Below are 23,052 nucleotides of genomic sequence, written 5' to 3' on the forward strand. Positions count from 1 at the left end.
TCCTTCTAAACTACAATATGAGAACCAGTTTGAGTTTGGTCTAGTGGTTAAGTCACTGGACAAGAAAGTTGGAGATGGTGACTTCAAGTCCCACCTTAGGCATGAAAGCCAGCTGGGTAACTTTGGCCAGTCACTCTCTCACAACCCACTTCATAGGATTGTTGTTGTGGGGGAAAATAGATGTGCTAGATATGTTCACTTGAGTAATTTGTAAAAATGAGACCGAATGATACAGATGGGTTACGAATAAATAAAAATATGCATCAACAAGTTACAAAGATCAGTCTGTAGGTATGTAAAAACATTTCAACCTCATGAGACAAATTGATCTTCAGTCAAATGTTCTATTAGGGAGCTATATCTCCATTGCTTTAAGAAGTGAATCTATACAGTGAAGATGACGATCAAAATATCAGACAAATTTATTCATTACAAGAACCTACAGGCTAGGTGAAAGCAAACTTTATTATAACTGCTAAATCACTTCTATCAAGAGTTTCTTAATTGTAAAACACCTGCTACTTTAAATTAATAATGTGTGACCATCTGTGTAATTATATTATGCCATTACTTCTGGAACTTAGCAGGAAACAATTGTCCACACACTCTTTAACCAGACATTAACTGGGTCTAATTTATTTGTTCAGACTTGCAATAAGGTAAATATGTGGTGGCTTGGAACATATCAATGGCCATTTTCTTACGTTGGTATTAATAATAAACATGAAAAATAAGACCACTGCTAACCTTCTGGTTTTTGTATATTTTTAAAAAGAACTGTCAACATAATACTGCGGGAGAAAAGTGTGAACGTTGTAAAGAAGGATACTTTCGAGATGCCAGTCAAGGACTTTGTAAGGAATGTCACTGCCCTTACACAAACAGGTACTCAGTTGGATTGACAGTGGGAAGCTGTATTTATTTTGCTTGGCTCAAGGTTGCCCTGGTGAAAATACTGTGTCTTTATGATAGTGAAAACAGCTATTAGATAATTCTATTATTTGTGCAATAAGGCTATAATGCACAAATGATGGAATTTTGGTGTCATTGTGGCTTGTTATGGACAATGCTGGTGGCATGGGGGGTAAGATCATAACGATCACTCATCTTGAACATCTTCATATAAAATAAAATAAGAAATTTCCTATGAAGAAAAAAAATCATAATGCAATTTCCACAAATTCCAATTTTAAATGAGTTTACTAAAAAAAAAATAGCCATTTTAAATGAGATATTGATGACCTTGGATCAGATCTCCTATTGGATTACATTTTTTAAAAGCACTATTGCAATGTGACTCATGACCTTAATAAAGCCTTTACTAAATTGGTACCCTCTAGATGTGCTGGGCATCAATTCTCATAATTACCATAATTGCTAACTAACATCCTAACTGGGAGTTGTGGAAATGTAAATCTGCACTTTTGGAGGAATTTAGCTTGAGGAGGAGACAGGACAGAACACATTTTCTGCATCATCGCAACTACAATCCACTTTAAAAGAAATTTATGGTGCAAGAGACTTGGCCTACAATTTGTCAACTGGATTGGCCTAAAATATATTTTATTTAGTTAATATTAATTTAAAATGTATTTAAAGCAAGTTCGTTGCTTTTACTCATTTATTTTGGCAAATATAGTGGACATTTCTTGTATATTAATTTAAAATGTATTTAAAGCCAAACTCATTGCTTTTATTCATTTATTTTACCAGATACAATAGACATTTCTTGTATGTCTTCTACTTTAAATATGATATGAGTGCATTAAAAATAATAGAAATAAAAAAAGTGAATATTGGAGTAATTTTCTGAAAGTTTAGTTAATTTCAATAAACCCAAAATAATGTTATGATACCTTAAAGGCTAATTCCTCATTGCACTTAAAGATTGTGTTTGCTACATAGTGTAATGAAATAATACCTTCACTTTTTTAGGGAAGGCTTGTATTTGCTTGATTAGCATAGAGCTGAAGCTCTCCCTGGTTCCATGCTGTTTATTTCAAAAAGGGAAGGGAATTGGGGCAATAATAGAGCTGGCTAAATGATGATTCTCCAGATGTTATTTGAACTCTAGTTGCCAAAACCCTCCAGCTAAGTATCACTGATGGGAAACAATTGTGGGAGTTCTAATGCAGCCATTTCAGGAAGACCACGGGTTGACCTGATAGTATTGTAGACTGGGAAAAGTTGTAATAATTTTCTTTGTTAGATACGGATAGACAGCCTTTTATTTATTGCTCAATGATCTAGTGAATATGGAGATTATCCTTTCAACTTATAAAATGGAGATATTTAGATTTCCCAGGTAAACATGTCGAAAGAAAGAAGACATGCAGAAAGAAGAGCAGAGATTTGTTCTTGTTCAGTAATACAATATAATCCAATGTATTTTTTTAAAAATTCCCTAATTCATTATTGCACAATTTGGATTTCTAGAACATTCTCAGGATTGTAAGGCTGCATTCTGATTTTGCAAAAAAAAAAAAAAGGTGATAGGCAATGAAGTACAAGCAGAAATAGTTGCAACTTGTCAGACGCTGAAATTATTTATGTTAGCCTTTTATTCGATGTTCAGACAGTAACATAACCCTAACATTATTTTTCTTTCCCCATAAGCTTTATAAATATGCCTTAAAAGAAAAAAAAAGCTATTTTCAGGTTTTTCATGTTTCTTTTCTGTTTTTTAATATGTAGTTTTGCTTCTGGCTGTCTGGAAGATAATGGAGAAATTCAATGTTTTTGCAAAGAAGGCTATTCTGGAAAGCATTGTGAAAGGTATGCAACTTGCCTCAATATTGATTTACTATGTAGAAAGTTAAGACAGACCTTTTCAATTGGGAACTATAACATATTGGAGAAGATTATTATCTAAACAGAGACAATATTTTCATACTTGGGCTGGAGTCCAAAGTGCTACAAGGCTTCTAAACATGTACATGCGCACACATGCTCTCTTTAGTAAGCATAAGCTGCTGTCCTTGATTCAGAGTTTACTCTGTTCATCCCTGTTTAGGACTATTTAATTTCATGTTCTTTGAAGTAAATTGCACAAGTGTCCAATTATGCATTAAATATTCATACTGTATCCACTGACGTTTTTCAACCTGAAGAATTAATTGTATGAAGGATAGATGAAGCCCACAGAAAGCTAAGTATGTTCAGATTCTTATGATATCAAATAAGTTAAGCCCAAATCTTTTTGGACTGTCCTGTCTTTATATAGGGTGTATCAAATTAGAGATACAATTAAAATAGAAAAAAACAATAATATTGAGGCTTCCTAATATTTTACACTAGCCTATCTGTCAATACTTAGCAATATGTTTGGAATGACATGATCCTAAGCCCAACTGAAAATTGAACAGAGATTTAAAAGGTAGCAATCAAGTAACTTTTGGTTTAAATGGATTCACTAACCAATGGAACTCAAGTGGATTATATATTTAATATAGGAAGAGCTATTGACTTCAGGTTTGTATGCAGGGGTAGGTTCCGGCAGTCACTACTGCCGGTTCTCTCATGGGTGCGTCACCTGCACATGTGGTTGATGCGTGCTGCACGTGCATCTCAATACAACAAAATTGTTCTGCACATGCGCATAAGCAAAAAACAAGATGGAGGCACCTATGGTGCCACCTGGAGAACCAGTTCGGGACGTGGCAGGCCAGGTTGCTGCCAGTTCCAGCAGCCCAGGCTGCCAAACTACTACCTATTCGGCTGAACCCACCACTGTTTGTATGTAAAATTCTGATCTGCCTCTATCTCTTAAAAACTGGGAAGGAATTAGGATGTAGTCTAATTTTTCCACAGGCTGTTTCTTAAGAATTATTTCCTTATTCAGTTCTTTGAATAGTTCATCATGCATCTGTTTTCTACCTTAGCCAAATACATTGTGAGTTGTATTCTTAAATTTTTGCTTTATTTGGTCAGTTAGACAATTGTAACACAAATTGTTTAAATTTATGGATGTGATGCAGATTTTTAAGCCAGTAAAACGGATTCATTGTCAGTTGATTTATATCAGTTGTGAGTTTTATTTGTTCATTAATTTATTTTGCAGCTGTGCTCCTGGTTATTTTGGAAATCCACTGAAATACAGATACTGTCAAAAATGTAATTGTCTGGAGAATGGCCAGCTCACACAATGTGATCGTTTGACTGGAGGTATGTAAAGTGACATAAATATTTCTGAATATCAAAAAGGAAATCCTAGAATATTTGAATATAATCTACTAGAAAGATTCCTGTGCAAATAAAAGTTATATTTTCAATTCTCTGTTTATAGCTCTTCATTCTTATTACAGTATAAGGATGAGAAAAATCTAGCTTTTCAGATGTTGTTGAGGTATAAGTCCCAAGATCCATTGGCTGCCGCTATAATTCCATTGTATCTGAAAAACCTGTTTTACACATTTGTGGTTTTAATGAAGTAATTAAATGTGTTAGTTAATGTTTAAACAGCATGATCCTGATTTATGTATCCTACACCCTACAGATTTCATCGCTGATTGCATTTAGGTAATTTAGATATCCACATGAATTATGAATTTCTTCTATACAATTTTAATGTTAATTGTTTTGAAGTTTCAAGGAAGATAAACCTGAACAATAGGCATGGGAAATATATTCATATATTGCTGAGCTACAGCTTCTAGCAGCCTCAACTAACATGGCCAGTAGTGAAAGATGCTGAAGGCTTTAATTTGAATTCCCAAATGTAAAATTGCCTAAGTCCTGTGGTTTTTCTTTAACAACACAATTATCTGCAGAATTGAAGGAATTCTAAATGCATTATATGATTATGCATTGCATCAGTTATGATATTCCCTTCATCTAAACATTCCAGTTAATTTCAACAATGTGACTTTATAGTTTTGTTTAGACATTTCTGAAAAACAAAGTTTGGTATAAGAAAAAAATCATTAATGGATTATAATAGAAAAATAAGCATTCTTTTATAATATATATCTGAAACGTTGGCTAAAAAAATATACCGTAATTTTGTCTAAATGAAACTATTAGTCTATCAACAATATTATAATAATGTCACTTTAACGAATCCCTTTATGTAGGGTTTGTATTGGTGTGTGGGGTAATGACCATTCCCTAGGCAGCGACTCTAAGCCCAGTCTCCTAAAGTTAGTCCCACATACCATTACAGATTTGTGGCTCACTTACTTGGTGCTTGCTGGTTAACACATATAGGTATTAAAGAGTTTGGTGCTTTGCACCTTGATTTTTGAATTAGTTTGCCAGGTTGGTGCTCTTATTTCTATGTAGGATGTTGTATTTCAGCAACATCTAGAGAGCCAGAGGTTTGCTACCCAGCATGCATTATATGCACTCTGTATTACTCAGAGGAGACATCAGACTAGGAACCAATTTTAATTAGGCACGAGCACTTAACATTTCAAGTCAGAGTCAAGGGCAACTGTTAGAGATGAGCAAGAAAGCAGATAGTAGGGAGATGAACCAAGGAATCTGAATCATAAAAAAGAATATACAAGAGCTAGTAGAACTTGTTTCCATACCAACAAGAATCTTTCCTCAACCAGAGCCAAAGGGGAGCCCAAGGACACATAACCAGGCCTGTGTCTAAACAAATTTGTACTTGCCAAGGACACATATTCGACTTTTGTTTTGAGACTTGCACATATTTCTCAGTTCTAGTCTCTGAAATGTTTGACACAGATAAAAGGAAACCTGTTTTATCTGAATATGTTATGAGGCTTTCTGTCTCAAAGGCAATGCTATTTTCCCAATTCCATTATGTAAACTACTAGAATTATATAACTGGGCACATATTTTTCAAACATATTTTAAAGTGCTGCCCTGCTGCTTAAACTAACAGTTGCTAGAACAAGTTCAGTCTCGATGCAGTTACTTGAGCAAATCCTGATGTCATTGTGGTTTTGCTGTAGTGTATTGAGCCTTGGTTTAATTGTGGTCATGCAGTAGCTTATTGAAATCTATAATTGCATATCTTTGGATGTTCTGGTTCCTATTAGGCAATGACATGTCATATTTAATTGGCACCCTACTTTATGTGTCATGAGATAAAAGTGATTAAAAGTGATAGACTACTTTGGTATTCAGCCTGGCTGGGGAAATTTGTAGTTGGTAGTTCAAGTCCAGACATCTTAAAGTAACTGAGGTTGAGAAAAACCAGTCTACTTAATCTTCAATAGCAATATTTGCCTTAAATTTTGTATTTGGTTGTCTTGCAAATTGCCATAGCTTGGAGGTTGAAGTTAATGAGATGAGGTGATATTCAAAGTCAGAAGAAATCATAAGCTATAAGAATTGTGCTGCATATACAGATAGTCTTCGACTTACAACAGTTCAATGTTCAATGACCAATTCAGAGTTACAACAGCACTAAATAAGTGACTTATGACCATTGCAGCATCCCCATGGTCACATGATCAAAATTCAGATGCTTGGCAACTGGTTCATATTTATGATGGTTGTAGTGTCCTGGGTTCCTTTGATCACCTTTTGCAACCTTCTGACAAGCAAAGTCAACGAGAAAGTCAGATTCACTTAACAACCATGTTACTCACTCAACAACTGCAATGATTCACTTAACAACTGTGGCAAGAATGGTCATAAAATAGGGCAAAATTCACTTAACAAATGTCTTGCCTAGCGACATAAATTATGGGGTCAATTGTAGTCAGAAGTCGAGGACTACCTGTATTATATTTTACAGTATCTTGCCACTGTAGTATGCTATGGACTGAATTGGGGTGTAGGAAGAGGACTCTGTTTTGAAAAAGTCTTTTGGAGTCTTGGTAGCCAGCAGTCTTTTAACAGCGCGGTTCCTTTAGAGGTCAGTATCCCTCCTCTTGTGATAATGGAATTATGCTGGCAGGAGAGGCAGCCACAGTGTGAACACTTGCATGAATCCAAACCCTTTCCTGATTAATAAGGGAAGGAGCTGTACAGGAGTAGCTCAAAATACTGCTAAATGTAGTGATTCCAAGAACCATAAATATGTTTATTTTGGTTGAATGTTTTGATTACATTTTACCTTTTTTGTATTCTAATGCCACATCTTTTGTTTCTGAGCTCAAAGAGTTAAATCAGTGGACGAATTCAGGAGTAATGGAATTACCTTGTTTTCCTCCCCGCTAAGATATTTAGTAAATAATGCCTTGGATTTCTGAAGGGCCCAGGAGTGTGATCCAGTATTATGGTATAATTTGTTCGCATTAGCTTAAGCTGTTATTTGAGGAAAGACAAGAAAGCAATGTGTAAATTTAACTTTGGGAAGAACTCTACAAGATTCCTGGCCTGTTAATTTTATTTAATTTTTAAAATGTGAGTGTTATATAAATTGGATTTGTTTTTTGGACTGTTTCTAATTTCCTTTTAACTTTTGTACTATGTGTTTTTTAATGCTGTACGCCGCCCTGAGTCCTTGGGAGAAGGGCGGCATATAAATCTAATAAATCCAATAAATCCAATCCAATTCCTCTCTAATGTATTTTTAGTGTAAGCCTCCAACTTTGGAGAGTAAGATGGGAGACATGTAAATTAAATAAATAAAGAAAGAGAGAGAGAAAGTAGGTAAATAATATTTTACAGTATTGATTCTAGGATCTTGCTTCCCATGTTTTTACCTACATAACAAGGTGCAGCTTTCAATGGAGTGAAGAGGGCATCAATAACACTATCATCTTTTTGACATTTCAGAACATTACATCCTGTATTGTTGTATCCTCTAATTCTAATGTTTCCTCTCTTTTTTCTTTTAATTTCCAGAGTGCATAAGCCAAGAACCAAAAGACATAGATCCAAATGAAGATTGTAATTGTAAGTTATAAACTTTATTTGGTCTGAAAGCTTGCTTATACGTATAGCGCTAATAAAGAGCTATGTTTTGAGAGATTAGAAAGAGCAATTCTGTATTTTCTTGTGGAAATAAGCCTATTCAGAACGAATTATCTAACCCCCAGTAGTGAGAGGGAATCTCTCTGTTAATGGTGAGGATGCGAAAAGTTGTAATCCAACAGATCTGGAGGGCAGCAAGTTAGGGAAGGTTGAACATACACGAGAGACATACAAAGAATGGCTCATAAGATTACATGTATTTGGCTTTATTGTTGGTTGTAATGGTAAAATAGTGCAGACAAGGAGTACAGTTGTATGACGAACATAGTTTTATGACACCATTTCAAAAGTTTTGTTATTGGTTTTAGTAACAGATACCATTTTCTAGAAATATCTTTCTGTCTCATAATTGGTTTTAGTAGACCCATTCTTTTTTTGAATATACAAAAAGTAACACTTTAAACTCTTCCGTGTCTGCTCTTTTTTGTTTAGCTTGCGGGAGTTGTGTAATCACATTGCTGGAAGATTTGAGTACAATGGGAAGTGAGCTCCGAGTAATTGAATTTCAAATGCAAAGTATCAACACTAGTGCCCAACTGCTGGGCCAGATGAAGCACCTGGAAGTCCGTAGCAAGCAACTGGAGGTAACTTGAAAAAAACTGGCTTTCCATGGGATTGGATACACTTTCCAGAGGCTTGAGTACACTTCTGAAATATGCTCTAGAAGCAGTTCAATAAGAGAAATGTCATATTAAGCATTCTTTTGGGGCTGGAATATGGTTCTGAATTTTGATGAAACCTATTCCATTACTCTTTCTTAGGCCACTTCATAAGAAAGACCCTAGAAGCCAATTCAAATCAGACTGTTTGAATGTATCATTCATGGATCAGTCTTAGAAGCCTTCTTTAAAATTTAACTCAGCCCAATTCCTGCACAACTTCTGCTGATTCCACGGACATGTGTTCTTGGCAGCAGTAGAGCAGTATTGCCTTCTTCTGGTTAGTTTGTCAAAAGCATAGTGCTAAAATTTTGCTTGAAATGAAAATAAATGAACTTTTAGCCTTGGATTTGATGACTAGAAGTGCTTATGCCTATAGAAGTACTGTACTGTGTGCTATGTTTTACTATAGTTCAAAGGAGCATTATAGTCAATGCTTGTATCTGTACCAAAGAACCTTGGAAGTTACTCTTTTCTACAGCCTTTTGTCCCTTCTTTGCCACAATTTTGCTTTTTCCTGTCCGCCTTTTCTCTCTTCAACTTTTTTTGTTTTTTGCCTTCTGATTTTATATTTTTTTTCAAATTTAATAAAGCGTTGTGGGGAAACGCATCTGCTAAAATGATCATCTGTGATATCTTGTGGGAATAGTCATACCAGCTGCAAATTCATTTCCATGCACTATTCTCAATGACCCTGCATGATTGGGAGTCAAGTCTTTGATCTTCTCTCTCTGATCCTATACGAACATCTTCTGAATTATTTCATCTTTGAAAGGACTTTTATGTTACCCATGTATTCTGATGATAGGGTGGGGAAACAAGGAGAGGATCTTTTTGATTGCAGCCCTTCACTTTTAGAATATCCTCAGGTAGGGGGATCTATTATTTTGTCTGTTTTGATTTAGCAAAGCAGGACCTTTCCAAATAATTGAAGCTTTCTAAATAAGAAAGTTAAAAATGTTTGGCTCTGCTCTTGCTAAGATCTTATTGTTTCTGTTTTTCCTGATAATTTTAAATGCATTGCTGTGACATTGATTTTATTGCAATGTTAATCATAACCTTTGAGTTACCGTCGAAATAGAAATACTATAAATTTAAATAAACAAGGCAACATTTCACAGAAAATTGCATCTATCTATCTATCTATCTATCTATCTATCTATCTATCATCTATCTATCTATCTATCTATCATCTATCTATCTATCTATCATCTACCTACCTACCTACCTACCTACCTACCTACCTACCTACCAAATTCTGGGTAGGAGCATGTATGTATGTATGTATGTATGTATGTATGTATGTATGTATGTATGTATGTATGTATTCATTGTCCTACCCAGAATTTGGAAGATTTTTAAATCTATTGAAATCAGCATACTTAAGTTTCCATGCATTATTCTGGCCCTAGTGTAGATGAATTTCTAACACTTCTTCTTTCCTCCTTGCTACTCCTTGCTATCAATCTCAGGACATCCAGGTAACATTTTTCTGTTGAAGTCTGTCTTATGATTTAATCATCTCTTCATCTATTAATGGCAGTAGGAGCTAATTTATGAAGTCTCATTCCAGCGCTTTTCTGTCCAGTACATTTTTCCTAATTCCAAATTGTATTTGGAATGTGTTCAGTTTGCTGATTCCCATTTTGTTTTGCCTTTATTTTCAGAGTCTGTTGAATCACTCTCGTTCTGTTGTTAAAACTCAGAGCTCAAAGGTCAATGAACTGGAGACAGGTTTGTCTCACCTTAATCAAAATATTAATGATCTGAAAGAAAAGGTAAGTGTTTAAAACTTTTACATATTGCTATCAGTCCATGGCTTTTTTTAAAATAAAAATTTGTGTTTACTAATCATATTTGAGATTTGAAGAGTTTGTATAAAATGATAATAATAAATGTTGAAGAACATGTCTCAAGGTATCTTTAATAAATGGCAAAATGTTACCCTAGTGTCCATATTGTGCAAATATTGTGGAGAAATGCAGCTCAGATGCAGAAGATCTGACTTCTGTTACTGCATCCTGCTGACGGTATTACCTTCTATGTGTGGAGGAGAAATGACATCTTTTGACAGGCATTTTTTTAGCCAACCCTTAGAGATGAGAAGGACCCCAAATTCAAGCAGAGAGTGGAGAGGCAACACAATAGGATAGGCAGTGCAGGTGCCTCAGGTGGTTGGGGAAGACCTCTGTGTGATATCTCTCACTCAGGAGCTGAAAATCCTGCATGGATTTTAACAGGGAGGATTTTCAGCTCTCAAGCGGAGCTTCCAGCGTCTCTCCCTGCCCTCAGGGATCCCACATTCTGTATCTAGTACTCTATCAGTTTAATGACCTTCATGATCATTTAATAACCACAACCAGGAGTGCCAGGACTGCAGTCGTTGAGCAAAGCGATTACATGGGCAGTCATGTGACATCTTCCTTAATGACCACTTCACTCAACAATTGAGATTCCAGGCTCAATTTGGGCTGTAAGTCAAAGGCTTACAGTCTTAATTTCAAACAATCGCTGAATAAATTGCTATAACTGAAGGACTACCTGTAATTCTATCATTTCTTTTATATTTCTGTTGGTCAATGTCAACGAGACATATAAAATTTATAAAAAGTTTGACTTGGGGCATTCTCTCTGTCACTGTTTGTTTGTGAGAAACTTGATGTTCATCCCAGCGTTCCCCAAAAAAGTATACGTTGTTGCACCTATCCCCCAAAACTTTGGTTTCTATCTTGAGTGATCAGATTTCTCACAAGTCATCCATACTTATTTTTCCATAATGTTTATTTATGTTTTATTAGTAGTATCTGTTCCTTTGCTTTTATATCTTTATCCTTGTGTGATATCTGTTTAATCATTCTATAAAGTTTATGCAATAAATGCGTTTTTTTTTTTTTAAAAAAAAAAACCTCTTATGAATGGCTAAAAAATGCCAAATTCAACCTTTGGTCAAATTAGTCCTATTATAATAGCAAATTATACTACGAAGACGTGTGTTAATAAAATAGGCTGGAACATAAACACCCAAATAAATCAATAATATTAAATACTTTTAAATTAAACTTTTACTAATGCTATCTAATTTTTAACTCACTATCTTAGGCTGAAGGTAATTACAAGAAAGCACAAAATCTTTTAAACAATTTTAGTAAAACTAATCAAAGAGGAAGAGCTTTAATTTCAAAGATCCAATCTATTCTCATCCATATTAATGGTAAGAGCAACGTCTTTTCTTCTACATTAAGGGTGGGGAAATTATATCAGCCTGTGAATCAAACTAATTCTTGGCTAATTTCTCCAGCACCATAGCAGGCAGTTTTCAATTTGTTTTCTTTCATTTCTTTCTTTACACTTCATTTCAGCTTTAACCATTTTCTGTTTATATCAATGGAAGCTGTTTAAAAACCTTATTGCAGTAGTAGTGGGAACAGTTTTTGAAGTCAATCTTAATTTTTAAAAAAAGGTTTATTACTGCCCTTCTCAGTACCTGTTTCTGCAATAAGATTTTGAAACATCTTCTATTCACAACAATTGAAGTTATTTAAAGTCTCACGCAGGCAAAAAATCCCCATCGTTTATGCATAATGCCTCCTGATCGAGGAAAAGATGCAATTGGGGCATCAGATGGTGTTTTTTGTAAAATCACGGTAAAATCATGGTTTTGTCCTTTACATGCTGTTCAAGAATGAGCTAAAAATCCAGGACAACTTCCAGATTGCAAACCAGCTCAGTACATATAAGTATGACCCCCACCCAAATAGGTAGGGTATAGGTAGAATATATCTGGTTTCAGAACCTACAACTATGCCATTGTAGATGAATTCAACCTGGGTCTGTTCCTCTCATCTATTTCCTAACCACATCCAAGCACTGGGTTAGGATCTTCATCTCCTGTCTGCCCTGCAGAAAGTAGAGACACACAGAAAAGCTGGATTTTTCTACCAATTATGATAGGTCACCCTATGTTGACAAATGACATCTTCTAGCAGTTTAAAGTAAATGTTAAATCATAAGGGGAAAGAGCTGAGCTCTACAATGTCCTATAATACAATGTGCAAGCACTCAATTTCTATCCCTCACCAACTGGAAGTAGCTGCTCAGGAAGGAAGAGAGTCCCTTAGACCCATGATGGCTAAACTATGGCATGCGTGCCACAGGTGGCACACAGCACCCTCTCTATGAGTATGCGTAGCTCTAGTTCAGCTCTACAATGCATGCACGCATGCCCCCCTACCGGCCAGCTGGTCATCAGGTCTCTGCTGCAACGTGCAGGGCACATGTGGAAGCGAGCACGCATGCAGGGGTGGGGGGCATGCAGGGCCCACATACGCATATGTGGGGGGGCAGGGTGTGTGCAGGGGCGCATGTGCAAATGGGTGCATGCATGTGTGGGGTGGGATGCATACGGGGGCCATGTGCACATTGCATTTTGGGGTTTTTGTGTACGCACTCGTGCCTTCACGCGTGCATGCACACCCTTTGGGCACTTGCTCTGGAAAAGGTTAGCAATCACTGCCTTAGCCCTTCCATTTGGCCTGGAAGGATACCCCAATCAATGTTGGGTTTCATTCCCTCGCCCCTGGCCTTTAAAAGGTTATCCTCTAGGATGACCATTGCAGTTTCCATGATACCCAGATCTGAATTCTAGCTGTTATGATCTAGACAATCCATTTTATTCAGAATTGTCTAGATACTTGCAAACATCACCTTCTCTACAAACTTCCCTATAATGTGGATATTGGAGAATAGTAGTCTAAAATAGCCCAAACATTTGCTTTAAGACCTGAGGCAATTTCCCTCTCCCAAGAATGTGTTTGATAGCCATAACATCCATAGACGTTTTGAGTTTGACTTGTTCAGTTGTCCTCTTAATATGCAAAAAGGTCACACCTTGTTCATAGAAGAAGAAGAAAAGGAGATGGAAATATCCATTTGGGACATCTATCAAGGATGATATATTATTATTCTAGAGCCATGTATTCAGGAATAAGTCTCATTGAATTATATTAACTTTACTTCTGAGAAGTTGTGGATAAGACAGACTGCAAAGTTTTGATAAGCCCCATGTACATTGGCAGTTTCTATCCACTGAGATAAATTAGATGTCTTTAATAATTTACTTATAGTCCATTGAATGGAAAGTGCAACCTTTTAAATTTCAAAGAGGGATGCGCGTCTGCTTATGGGTTCTGTATTTAATCTGATTTTTGATTGATTTGCTAGGTGTCTAGTCCAAGAAGTGGTTAGAGCAAGACAAAACCCAATTATAATTAATATAATTAATTTTCATATATTTAACCATTTCCCAGTTCTATCGCTACAAATTGATGTGACTTTTGGAGTGATTTGCAGCTGCCCTGAAGAGTGCATGTTTGTACGCCTACTTTAAATATACAGCACTTATCTTTGTAATAGGGTATAGTAAAAGTCTCTTATTTATTCAAATCATGTTTTTCTTGTCTTAGTTCTCTTGGGACAGATAGATGGCACTTCTACAGAAGGATCCTCTTTTCCTACAGAATACTCTGCAAAAGAGCTGGTGAAAGCTCAGCAAATGATCAATGAAATGAGAAACCGCAATTTTGGCCAACAGCTAACAGAAGCAGAAAAGGAAAAAGGAAAAGCCCAACACTGTAAGAGCTATAAACTATACATATTTTGGGGAGAAATGGCTCAATTGGATTTATTAAAGTGGGACTAGATGGAGAAAGACTGTTTCCTTATCTGGAAATGCTCCCCGAGTTTGTAATGGATGTGAAGGGAGTTGTGGTGTAACAATGAAAAAAACTGGCAATAGTCACTTTAATAGTGTTGTACTTTCTTGCTGCTTGAAACTAGTTCAGGACTTCAGTTGAGCTTTTGCTGTCAAATAATCTTTACAGAAAGTTTGGAAACATAAAGATAAAAATATACAGGCTAATTCCTATCTATATTTACATTTACTAGGCCAGTTGATCTACCCAACTAAAAATAATTTCATGATGAGAAATTGATTTATAGAAAGAATGTGAGACAAAAAGACTTGAAGGACCTAATGCTCACAGGTTATTTGATTTATTCCTGTTTTGCTTTATTCATTATGTATAGTGCTAGATCGAATAAGGAATGAACTAGAAAAGCGTAAAGCAAACAACCAAGGGCTCATTAAAAGTGTGAGAGATTCACTAAATGAATATGAATCCAAGCTCAATGATCTTCGTGAATCTTTGCGAGAGGCAAAGGAACAAACCAAGCTAGCTGAAAACTTAAATGGAGAAAATGAACGTCTTTTGGAAGAGATTAAGGTAAAGCTATCTAACCATCTAACTACTTACCTATCTAGACTTGTGGATCTTTATGCATGCTGCATTAAATGGGGAAAGTTTCATAATTTGGGGAAAATTTGGCAAAAACTATTGCAAATGTTACTACATCTGTAACTTGTCTCAAGGCAATTCTGTAAAAGACCCTGTGAATTAGATTTCTCCTATGATATTTTTTTTTGCTATTTTATTTTTTTAGTAAGCTATAACACAGTTTATCTAAAAGAAATAGTTAAGCAAAAGTTTAGTCATCTGGCATGCCCCAGCTCATTCTTTTTGTCCTGCAAATACCGTGACTGACCCAATCATACCAGGACATGTAAAAATTGTTAGTTCATGTTCTGTTTCCATGCCAAATACCTAAAATATTCATCACTGTTCATTAAAAGAAATAGTTCTTCAGCAGTGGATACAAGGTAGATTTCATTCAAAATAGCATTTGCTCTTGGTTGCCAACCAGAGAAGAAGAGGAATACCAAGTGGGAGGTCTTTCCTGTTGAAAACAGACAAGAAAGAGGCACTGGACCTACCTAGGGGCAGAATTAGAATTCAACCACAAAGTTGTCCTTGAAGGGCAGGAGACATTAGGTACAGGGCTTCACCCCTGGTATTCATGTCTCCATGGAAAAAGACAAAGCATAAATAAATATTGTACTAAGCGAGTGGACATTAGAGGAGAACAGGGACCTCCTTCAAATCCTTCAGGGCCATATAGACCCAGACGTTCAGTAGTTCAAGCACCTAACAGCAGCATATGACCAAGGGAGAAAAAAAATCAAGGAGATTCTCATTAACCAGGTTTAATGTCAAGAAAAGTTACAAAGTTTTAGTTAAGTAGAAAAGTATAGACCAATCCTAGTTTATTAGTAATTACATTAAGATGGAGTGTTGATGAATTGTTTGAATTTCTTTCTAACCGAATTTCTAACAAATGGATTGACATCTCGCTTAAGAGGTAAGGCTGAAACATCTGTCTTCTATTTAGCTGCCATATTTTGAAAACCTCTCTCTTCTTTCCCAGGCTGTGAGAATTTCCATACCTCACAGAATAATGCCTCCGTTTAATTTGATGATTCCTTTGCTGAAGAGGTTTCTTAGGAAATAGCTCAAAAGAAAAACCCTTCACTTTCACACCCCATGGTCACTATCACTTTATACCAGATCCATCTTTCCACCTTTAAAAAAATGTTATATTATATCCTCAATGAGTTAGGTATTGGCTGAATTGCATACTTCCGAATGTTTTTCTCTTCTGGAATCTATCCAGTGTCTTTCATCCCAATCATATTGATTCTAACTATTCCCAACTACTGGAAGTGTAGCTGGTGGCCCTTCACTATTTTTAGGAAATTGTTTTTCCATTGTTGGCCCAGTCCTCTGGAATGGCTTCCTATGAGAAATGTGTTTGGCCTCGGTACTGGTAGAAGCTGTTTGAAACAAAGCTTTAAAAGAAAGCATTTAGGAGTTGACACCAAATCATTTGGAGCAGAAATCAGCAACACACAACTCTGAAGCCACATACGGTTCTTTCATCCCTCTGCTGTGGCTCCCCAACGCTCAAAATATGTGTCACAACTGCACCCTCCGGCATGCAATTTATTGAGCTTTTCGTCCCTGGTAGGCCAACCATGGATAAATCCAAGAAAAGAAAAGTGTCAGAAGAAAACAGGAAGTTTAATTCAGCTACATATGCTAGTTTTGTGGCCACTTAGGAAATAGTCAGGCGTGGGAAGGGTTTTGTAGCTCCCAGTGTTTTCTTTTCTGTGGAAAACAGGTCCAAATGGCTCTTTGAATGTTTAAGATTGCCGACCGCTGGTTTGGAGTTTAGATTTGTCTGTTGGCCTTATTTTATAAAATTTCTATTGTTATTGTGTTTTTTTTTTCTTTTTATGTTTTGAGCTACCGAGAGTCTGTGTACGATTGTGGCAGTATATAAAATCATATTTAAATTAAGATATAAATAGTAATTATACTATGCTATAGAACTTTCTTTTGCATTAATAAAAGGAATCACTTTTTTAATTTTTCTATCAGAAACAGACAGAAGAGATGGCTACCCAACAGAGTGCTATAAGGGATCTTCTGAATTCTGCTAAAACATCGGTGTCTCAAACAAACAATATATTTGAATTGTTCCAGAAGAGTAAAGAGGTAAATTTGAAAGAATTAAAGTTTCTATAAGGCTGAAAAGAGGAAAATAACATTCATATTATGATAAAATAAGAATATACTACCAATAATGTCTTGGTTTTGTAGATAGTAGTATCTATTTGCAAAATATAGGAGCTGTTACTACTCCCATATGAAAAAGGCATCTCTAGCTCATTTGCTGTATGTAATCTTCATGTTGTGTTCAAAAGCTCAGCCATTGGGGCTTATATAAGAAATTAAAGCAAACAAAAGTTTGCCACTTATTTCTTATAGATATGTTATGCATCTTAGTCACCACGCATACAATTCTCTTCTAATTCCAGGAATATGAAAGCCTAGCTGCCAATTTGGATGGAGCAAAGAAAGATCTGGATGAAAAACTGAAGAGCCAATTCTTATCGTCCAGTAAGGAACCTTTGGTAGTGAAAGCAGAAATGCATGCCAACTCTTTACAAGACCTGGCAAGAAAGTTGGATGAGTATGTCTTCACTTTTGTAAATTAATTGTTCTAGAATGGTTTATTCCTTGCTTGAAGTGTTTTATACATTGGACGTGGATGGTTCCCTTCTGGTGGAATGGCAAACTATGTGGTTATGCTGAAACTGATTTAAGAGGAATGGGGAGCGTGCTTTACTGTATTGCAGAGATGAATGACATTTAAGGTACAATTAAGTTGTGCCAAATGCTGCATACTCAGTGATGATGTTGCCACCTTCTTAGAATATTTATTCCTGTAAAAATAATAATATCAAACTCAATGCATATTAACATAAATAAAATATTTAAATGAAGAAAATAATATTTTAAACAAATTAATAATGAAATGAGTAAGATTGTTTTAATTTTCTGCAAATATTTTCAATATTTGGCTAATAATATGGATTCTGCAGATCCCTAAGCTTTTGAGGGCCTCACAGGAGTTCTTGAACTACGCTTTAAAAATACTGGCTTAGGCTATGCCCTCTCAGAATTAATCCCATCCACCCTCCAAAAATATAAACGGTGATGAAATTATACACATTCCCATTTTTAAAATCTATTTCCTGAATGGATTCATTTTTATTTCATATGCACTTCTATTGGTGATGGTCTCTTCTTTAAATGTTAATATTTCAAATTAACTTATCATACAAAATATGCTGCGTTTCATAAAGTTGCATAACGCTAGACCATCCATCCCTTTTCTTCCTCCCTCCCTCTTCCTTCCTTCCTTCCTTCCTTCCTTTCCTTTTTCCTTTCTTTCTGAAAGCCAAAATATCAGCTAAAGTATTATAATTTTCTTGACATCTGCACTATATTTCCCCCCTCTCCACAGACTCAAGAAGAATGCCAGCAAGAATGAGCTAGTGACCTGTACTGTGGGAGCTGGTAGCACTTTTGAGAATATTTCTGATATTATTAGAGCAGCAGAAGCAGCAGCTAACAAAGCATCAAGTGCAGCAGATTCAGCTTTAGCGGTAAGAGTATTCTAAACGCACATCATATAGAATTGCTTTTTTTTTTAAATACAAATACATTCAACAAAGGAAGTAGATCTGATATGTCAGCATTGTTTGGGAAGGCTAAACGTAGCCTGTCTGTATAAATTCTGAAGACAAGATTTTAGTTGTCTTCAATGACCTCACTGCCTTAATGTAAGATGTATGCGAAGAGGCTGAACATGTTCTACACTGCAGGAGAAGATGCTAAAGAGCAATCTTAGCAAAAGCTAATTCTGTAAAGGAGTACCAACCAAATTATAAGAAGACCTCTAGAACTCATCTGAATGCAACTTAATGTGCTATTTTAATTGATCTTTTTATGTCTAGAAAAGAATAGTCACTGTAAACCTAAATCCCCAAAGAAGATCTGGTCTGATTTTGACAAGGTAATGGATGTAGAACTATCTTCAGACCACCCTCCTCCTGCCCAGTAGAAAAATAAACAAACTTAACATGTGTTCTATTACACTTGTAGGACAGTAACAGATTGAGGCAGGCCTTAAGATCTTACATAGTTTATAGAAACCTGGAATGCAGTTTCTAGAGATCTCCCAAAGTTGGACTAAATTGTAATTTTCGATGTAACTCTTGGGAGAAATGATTGGAGACCAAGAATATTAGCTTTATGTAGTTGTTCTCATCAATTAATTAGTTTTTGTCTTGGCTTTACCAACTATGTGCCATCTCGATTTCCAGAGAATTACTCTGCTTCAAATGAAATTTATTGGGGAAAAAGATAGCATCAACTTACATTTGTAATTAGCAATAGCAATAGCACCTAGACTTATATACTGCTTCATAATGTTTTTACATCCCTCTCTAAGCGGTTGTTCCTTTAAATCCGCCAGCTGCTTTTTAATTTCATCCTGTCCCTTTATAAGTGTCTGGAACATTTGTTGAAACATTTCTTGAGACAGCTGTTCCCCCTCAGAAGCTTTAGGTTGTAAAAAAGAAGATAATAGTGTTTGTTGGGGAACAGGGCTTGAAGCAGAGGATGTTGGAGCCGATGCCGGTTTAGGGGGGGGGGGGGCTTCTTCGCAGGCATTGCGAAACTCAGAGAAAGTTATAAGTCTAGACAAAAATATGGCGTCTGTAGAAGTGCACCGTCAGGCGAGATCCACAGGCACGCAAAGTCCAATGTGGGATATTAGTCTTTCAATACAGCTCCCCGCCAGTTAAAATCAATTTTTTCCAGTCCAAGGAAGATTATACGAAGAGATGCCTCTAGGATTCACTGGGGTATAGTAATTCCAACCCAGAAAATTTTTCAAAGGAGACAGTTCATTTGTAAAGGCAGTAGGAAAGGGGGAAGAAACGCCATTTTGGCAAGGCTGAGTCAACCTTGAGCCAGTGAGATTTGAACTGCCGAACTGCAGCTAGCAGTCAGCTGAAGTAGCCTGCAGTGCTGCACTCTAACTACTGTGCCACCTCGGCTCTAATTCCGAGGTGTAATTCCCATGTTTTTCTTCTTCTCACAAACAAATTCTTAAGGAAAAATAATTGCTATATGATAGCTTTTATAGGAAACACTAGAAACATCTTTGATTTCCAGGTGATTTATGTGGGATGCACTTTTTTAAAAAACAAAATAGCAGTATGAGAGAGAGAAAGAGGGAGGGAGGGATTCAAATCAAATGAAATTTTCCTACTGGAAAACACACAAACCTATAATTAATAAAACTAAATGTAGACATAAAATACAATAACATTACATAAAAAGTAATTAATCTAGTAATAATAGTACAGATAATAGTGACAACACCAAAATTAATAGTAACTCTTCAGTGATAGGTGGGATGAATAGAACAAATGGTAGCACAATATCAGGAGACCTGAAAAGACCTATCAGGGTTCTGGTCAGATAGAAGTAGAGATATGTAAGAATTGTGTTCTCTCCCAGAGAAGTTCTTTCAAATGTGATGGGTAAAGAGAGACAGATTTTGCCTACTGAGATAAATAAACCTCAAAAGAAATTGATTTTTGCATCGTAAGAGCTCTGTTTCTGGAGCATATTGCTCTGTTCTGGCCCTTTTTTGCGACCTGCTTCATTTTGCACCAACCTCTAGTTGTGAAGTCACACAAAACAGTTACAGCAATTCTGCTACTGCTGGCTTGGATTATGAAATTGTACTTCTTTTGCTGTACAAACCTCTTACCTGGCAGTGCTTCATTTTCAGACAGTGGATGAAAAAGATCTACCTGGAATGGCTGAAAGACTTAAAACCAAGAGTGGAAAAGTGTTAAACAAAGCACGAGAAACACAGAAGACATTGCAAGGTATCATCAGCCCATCATACATTGCAAGTGTTACAAAACGTGATAAAAAAACTTTAGGGTTTCACTCTGCACTATTGCTTCAGGCCTTACCTTGTTAGAAGCTATGTTATAACATATTTATCATTGTCTGGCTCCTTTTTGGAAATCGGAAGTTTTTACATCAGTCTAGTTCACGTCACTACAATTGATAAAGAGTATGGCAGTTGGTAGTGAAAGTGCTTTTCTTTGTTTTGATAAGCATAAAATGCTTTTCTTTGTTTTAAGATGGCCTTTCAACAGAATGAGTTTTAGAGAAACAGACCTTACAAAACTCAACCTAGGAAAAGCTGTGTGTGAGAGAAGGGAGGCTACAGAATCCATTGGTTTCTTCCTCTTGTATCAGCATTTCACAGTCTTGGCAACTTTAAGAAGTATGGACTTCAACTTCCAGAATTGTTTGAACTGGATTCCTTCCATTGATTACCAGTAATTGTAAATTATCTGGGAAAGGGGCTCTGATATTTCTAAAATGCTCAAACCAAAGCCATATTCGGAATAGAATAGAGCTGGGAGATCCTCTAATCCAGCTGCTTGCTCAAGCATCAGACCCTATACCATTTGTTGTTGCACATAGTACAACAAAATTAAATGCCGTCTTCAGTGTATATTATAACTATAAAAATAAAATCACAAACATACATCCTTTACTTTCTATATAATTGAAATTGAAAACCCAACATTGCATTATACCATAGAATCCAATATAGTTACTGTCCTGGGATAGAAGCTGTTTTTCAGCCTATTTGTCCTTGTTTTTATTATCCTGTACCATCTGCCAGATGGTAATAGTTCAAAAAAAAGGTGTCCAGGATGAGATGGATCTTTAAGAATGTTTTGAACTTTCTTAAGGAAGTGGGAGGTATAAAGCTCTTCCAAAGAGGGGAGAGGGCAACCAATAATCCTCTGGGCAATGATGTTGACCCTCTGGAGTGCTGTCCTATCTGCCACTGTGCAATTGGCAAACACAGATGCAGTAAGTTAAAATACTCTCTAAGATGCAGTGATAGAAGGTCACCAGCAGTTTTTCATTCAGTAGTTGTTTCCTGAGAAGTCTCAGGTAGTATAATCTCTGCTAGGCTCTTTTGACCAATGCTGCAATGTGAGTGTTCCAGGTCAGCTCCTCTTTTATGATAACACCCAGAAACTTAAAAATGGCTACTTGCTCCACTCGGTCTCCATTGATAAGTAAGGTCTGGATGTCTGATCTATTCCTTCTGTAGTCCGCTATAAGCTCCTTGGTCTTATTGATGTTAAAGACCAAGTTGTTGTCTCCACACCACGAAAGCAACCAGTCCGCCTCATCTCGATAGGCAGACTCATCCCCCTCCCTCCAGATATTAGTCCCACCACTGTTGTATCATATGCAAATTTAGTAATATTATTACTAGTGTGAGTGGAAATGCAGTCATGCACATAAAGAATATAGAGTAAGGGACTCAACACGCAACCCTAGGGTGTACCAGTGTTAAGAATAAGGGCTGAAGAGATATGATTACCTAATCTGACCCTCTGAGAGCGGCCAGACAGGAAATCCATAATCCAAAGGCAGATTGAATAAGAAAGCCCAAAATCCATAAGTTTAGACACTAGTCTATGTGGAAGTATTGTGTTAAATGCAGAGCTAAAATCTACAAAAAGCACCCCCACATAGCCCCCTCCCCCACTGTTCCAGATGAGTTAGAGTAGTGTGAAGAATGATGGCTATAGCGTCCCTGTATATTTATTTCTTTTGTATGCAAACTGATGTTTAGCAAATGTATGCGGAAGACCAGAAATGATATGCTGACAGACCAATTTCTCAAAACACTTCATGATGATAGGAGTGAGTGCCACTAGTCTTTAATCGTTGAGGTTATTGATAGGGAACTTCTTTGGCAGCGGAACAATGGTGGAAGCCTTCAAATAAGGTGGAATAGTGGACTGGGATAAAGACTGATTGAAGATTCTGGTAAAGACTCCAGCTAACTGATCAGCACAGTGTTTAAGCACTCGGCCAAAGATACCGTCAGGACCAGCAGCCTTTCTAGGGTCCACAGCCCTCAGAATGCTCCTCACCTCCTCTTCCTCCACAATGAGATGGGGGTTACAATGGGCTGGTTGCTGTATTTTAGCTGTTTCTGATGTCTCCACTTCAAAGCAAGCAAAGAATGATTTCGGACTACTGACTGTCCAGTGTCGTCTTAAAACCCTCCAGTGATAAAGCGCCCATGATTTCTGAAGGCAAGCTGTTCCATTGATTAATTGTTCTCA

The 23,052-nt window shown here is 36.5% G+C and overlaps 1 protein-coding gene across 1 annotated transcript in view; it reads left to right on the top strand.

Annotated features, from left to right (window-relative positions):
- LAMA3 (laminin subunit alpha 3) overlaps positions 1-23,052 on the top strand; it is a 142,711-nt gene that overhangs the window by 87,293 nt on the left and 32,366 nt on the right. The window contains exons 40-52 of the mRNA XM_081950278.1: positions 776-885; positions 2,695-2,775; positions 4,061-4,164; positions 7,768-7,818; positions 8,329-8,480; positions 10,223-10,333; positions 11,655-11,766; positions 14,018-14,185; positions 14,640-14,836; positions 16,889-17,005; positions 17,329-17,483; positions 18,321-18,462; positions 20,664-20,763. Of these exons, the coding sequence (XP_081806404.1) occupies positions 776-885; positions 2,695-2,775; positions 4,061-4,164; positions 7,768-7,818; positions 8,329-8,480; positions 10,223-10,333; positions 11,655-11,766; positions 14,018-14,185; positions 14,640-14,836; positions 16,889-17,005; positions 17,329-17,483; positions 18,321-18,462; positions 20,664-20,763 (1,600 nt within the window). The remainder of the gene's footprint in view (positions 1-775; positions 886-2,694; positions 2,776-4,060; positions 4,165-7,767; positions 7,819-8,328; positions 8,481-10,222; positions 10,334-11,654; positions 11,767-14,017; positions 14,186-14,639; positions 14,837-16,888; positions 17,006-17,328; positions 17,484-18,320; positions 18,463-20,663; positions 20,764-23,052) is intronic.

The sequence above is a fragment of the Natrix helvetica genome (genome assembly GCF_964273705.1).
Source record: "Natrix helvetica genome assembly, chromosome: 4".
NCBI classification, from domain to species: Eukaryota; Metazoa; Chordata; class Lepidosauria; order Squamata; family Natricidae; genus Natrix; species Natrix helvetica.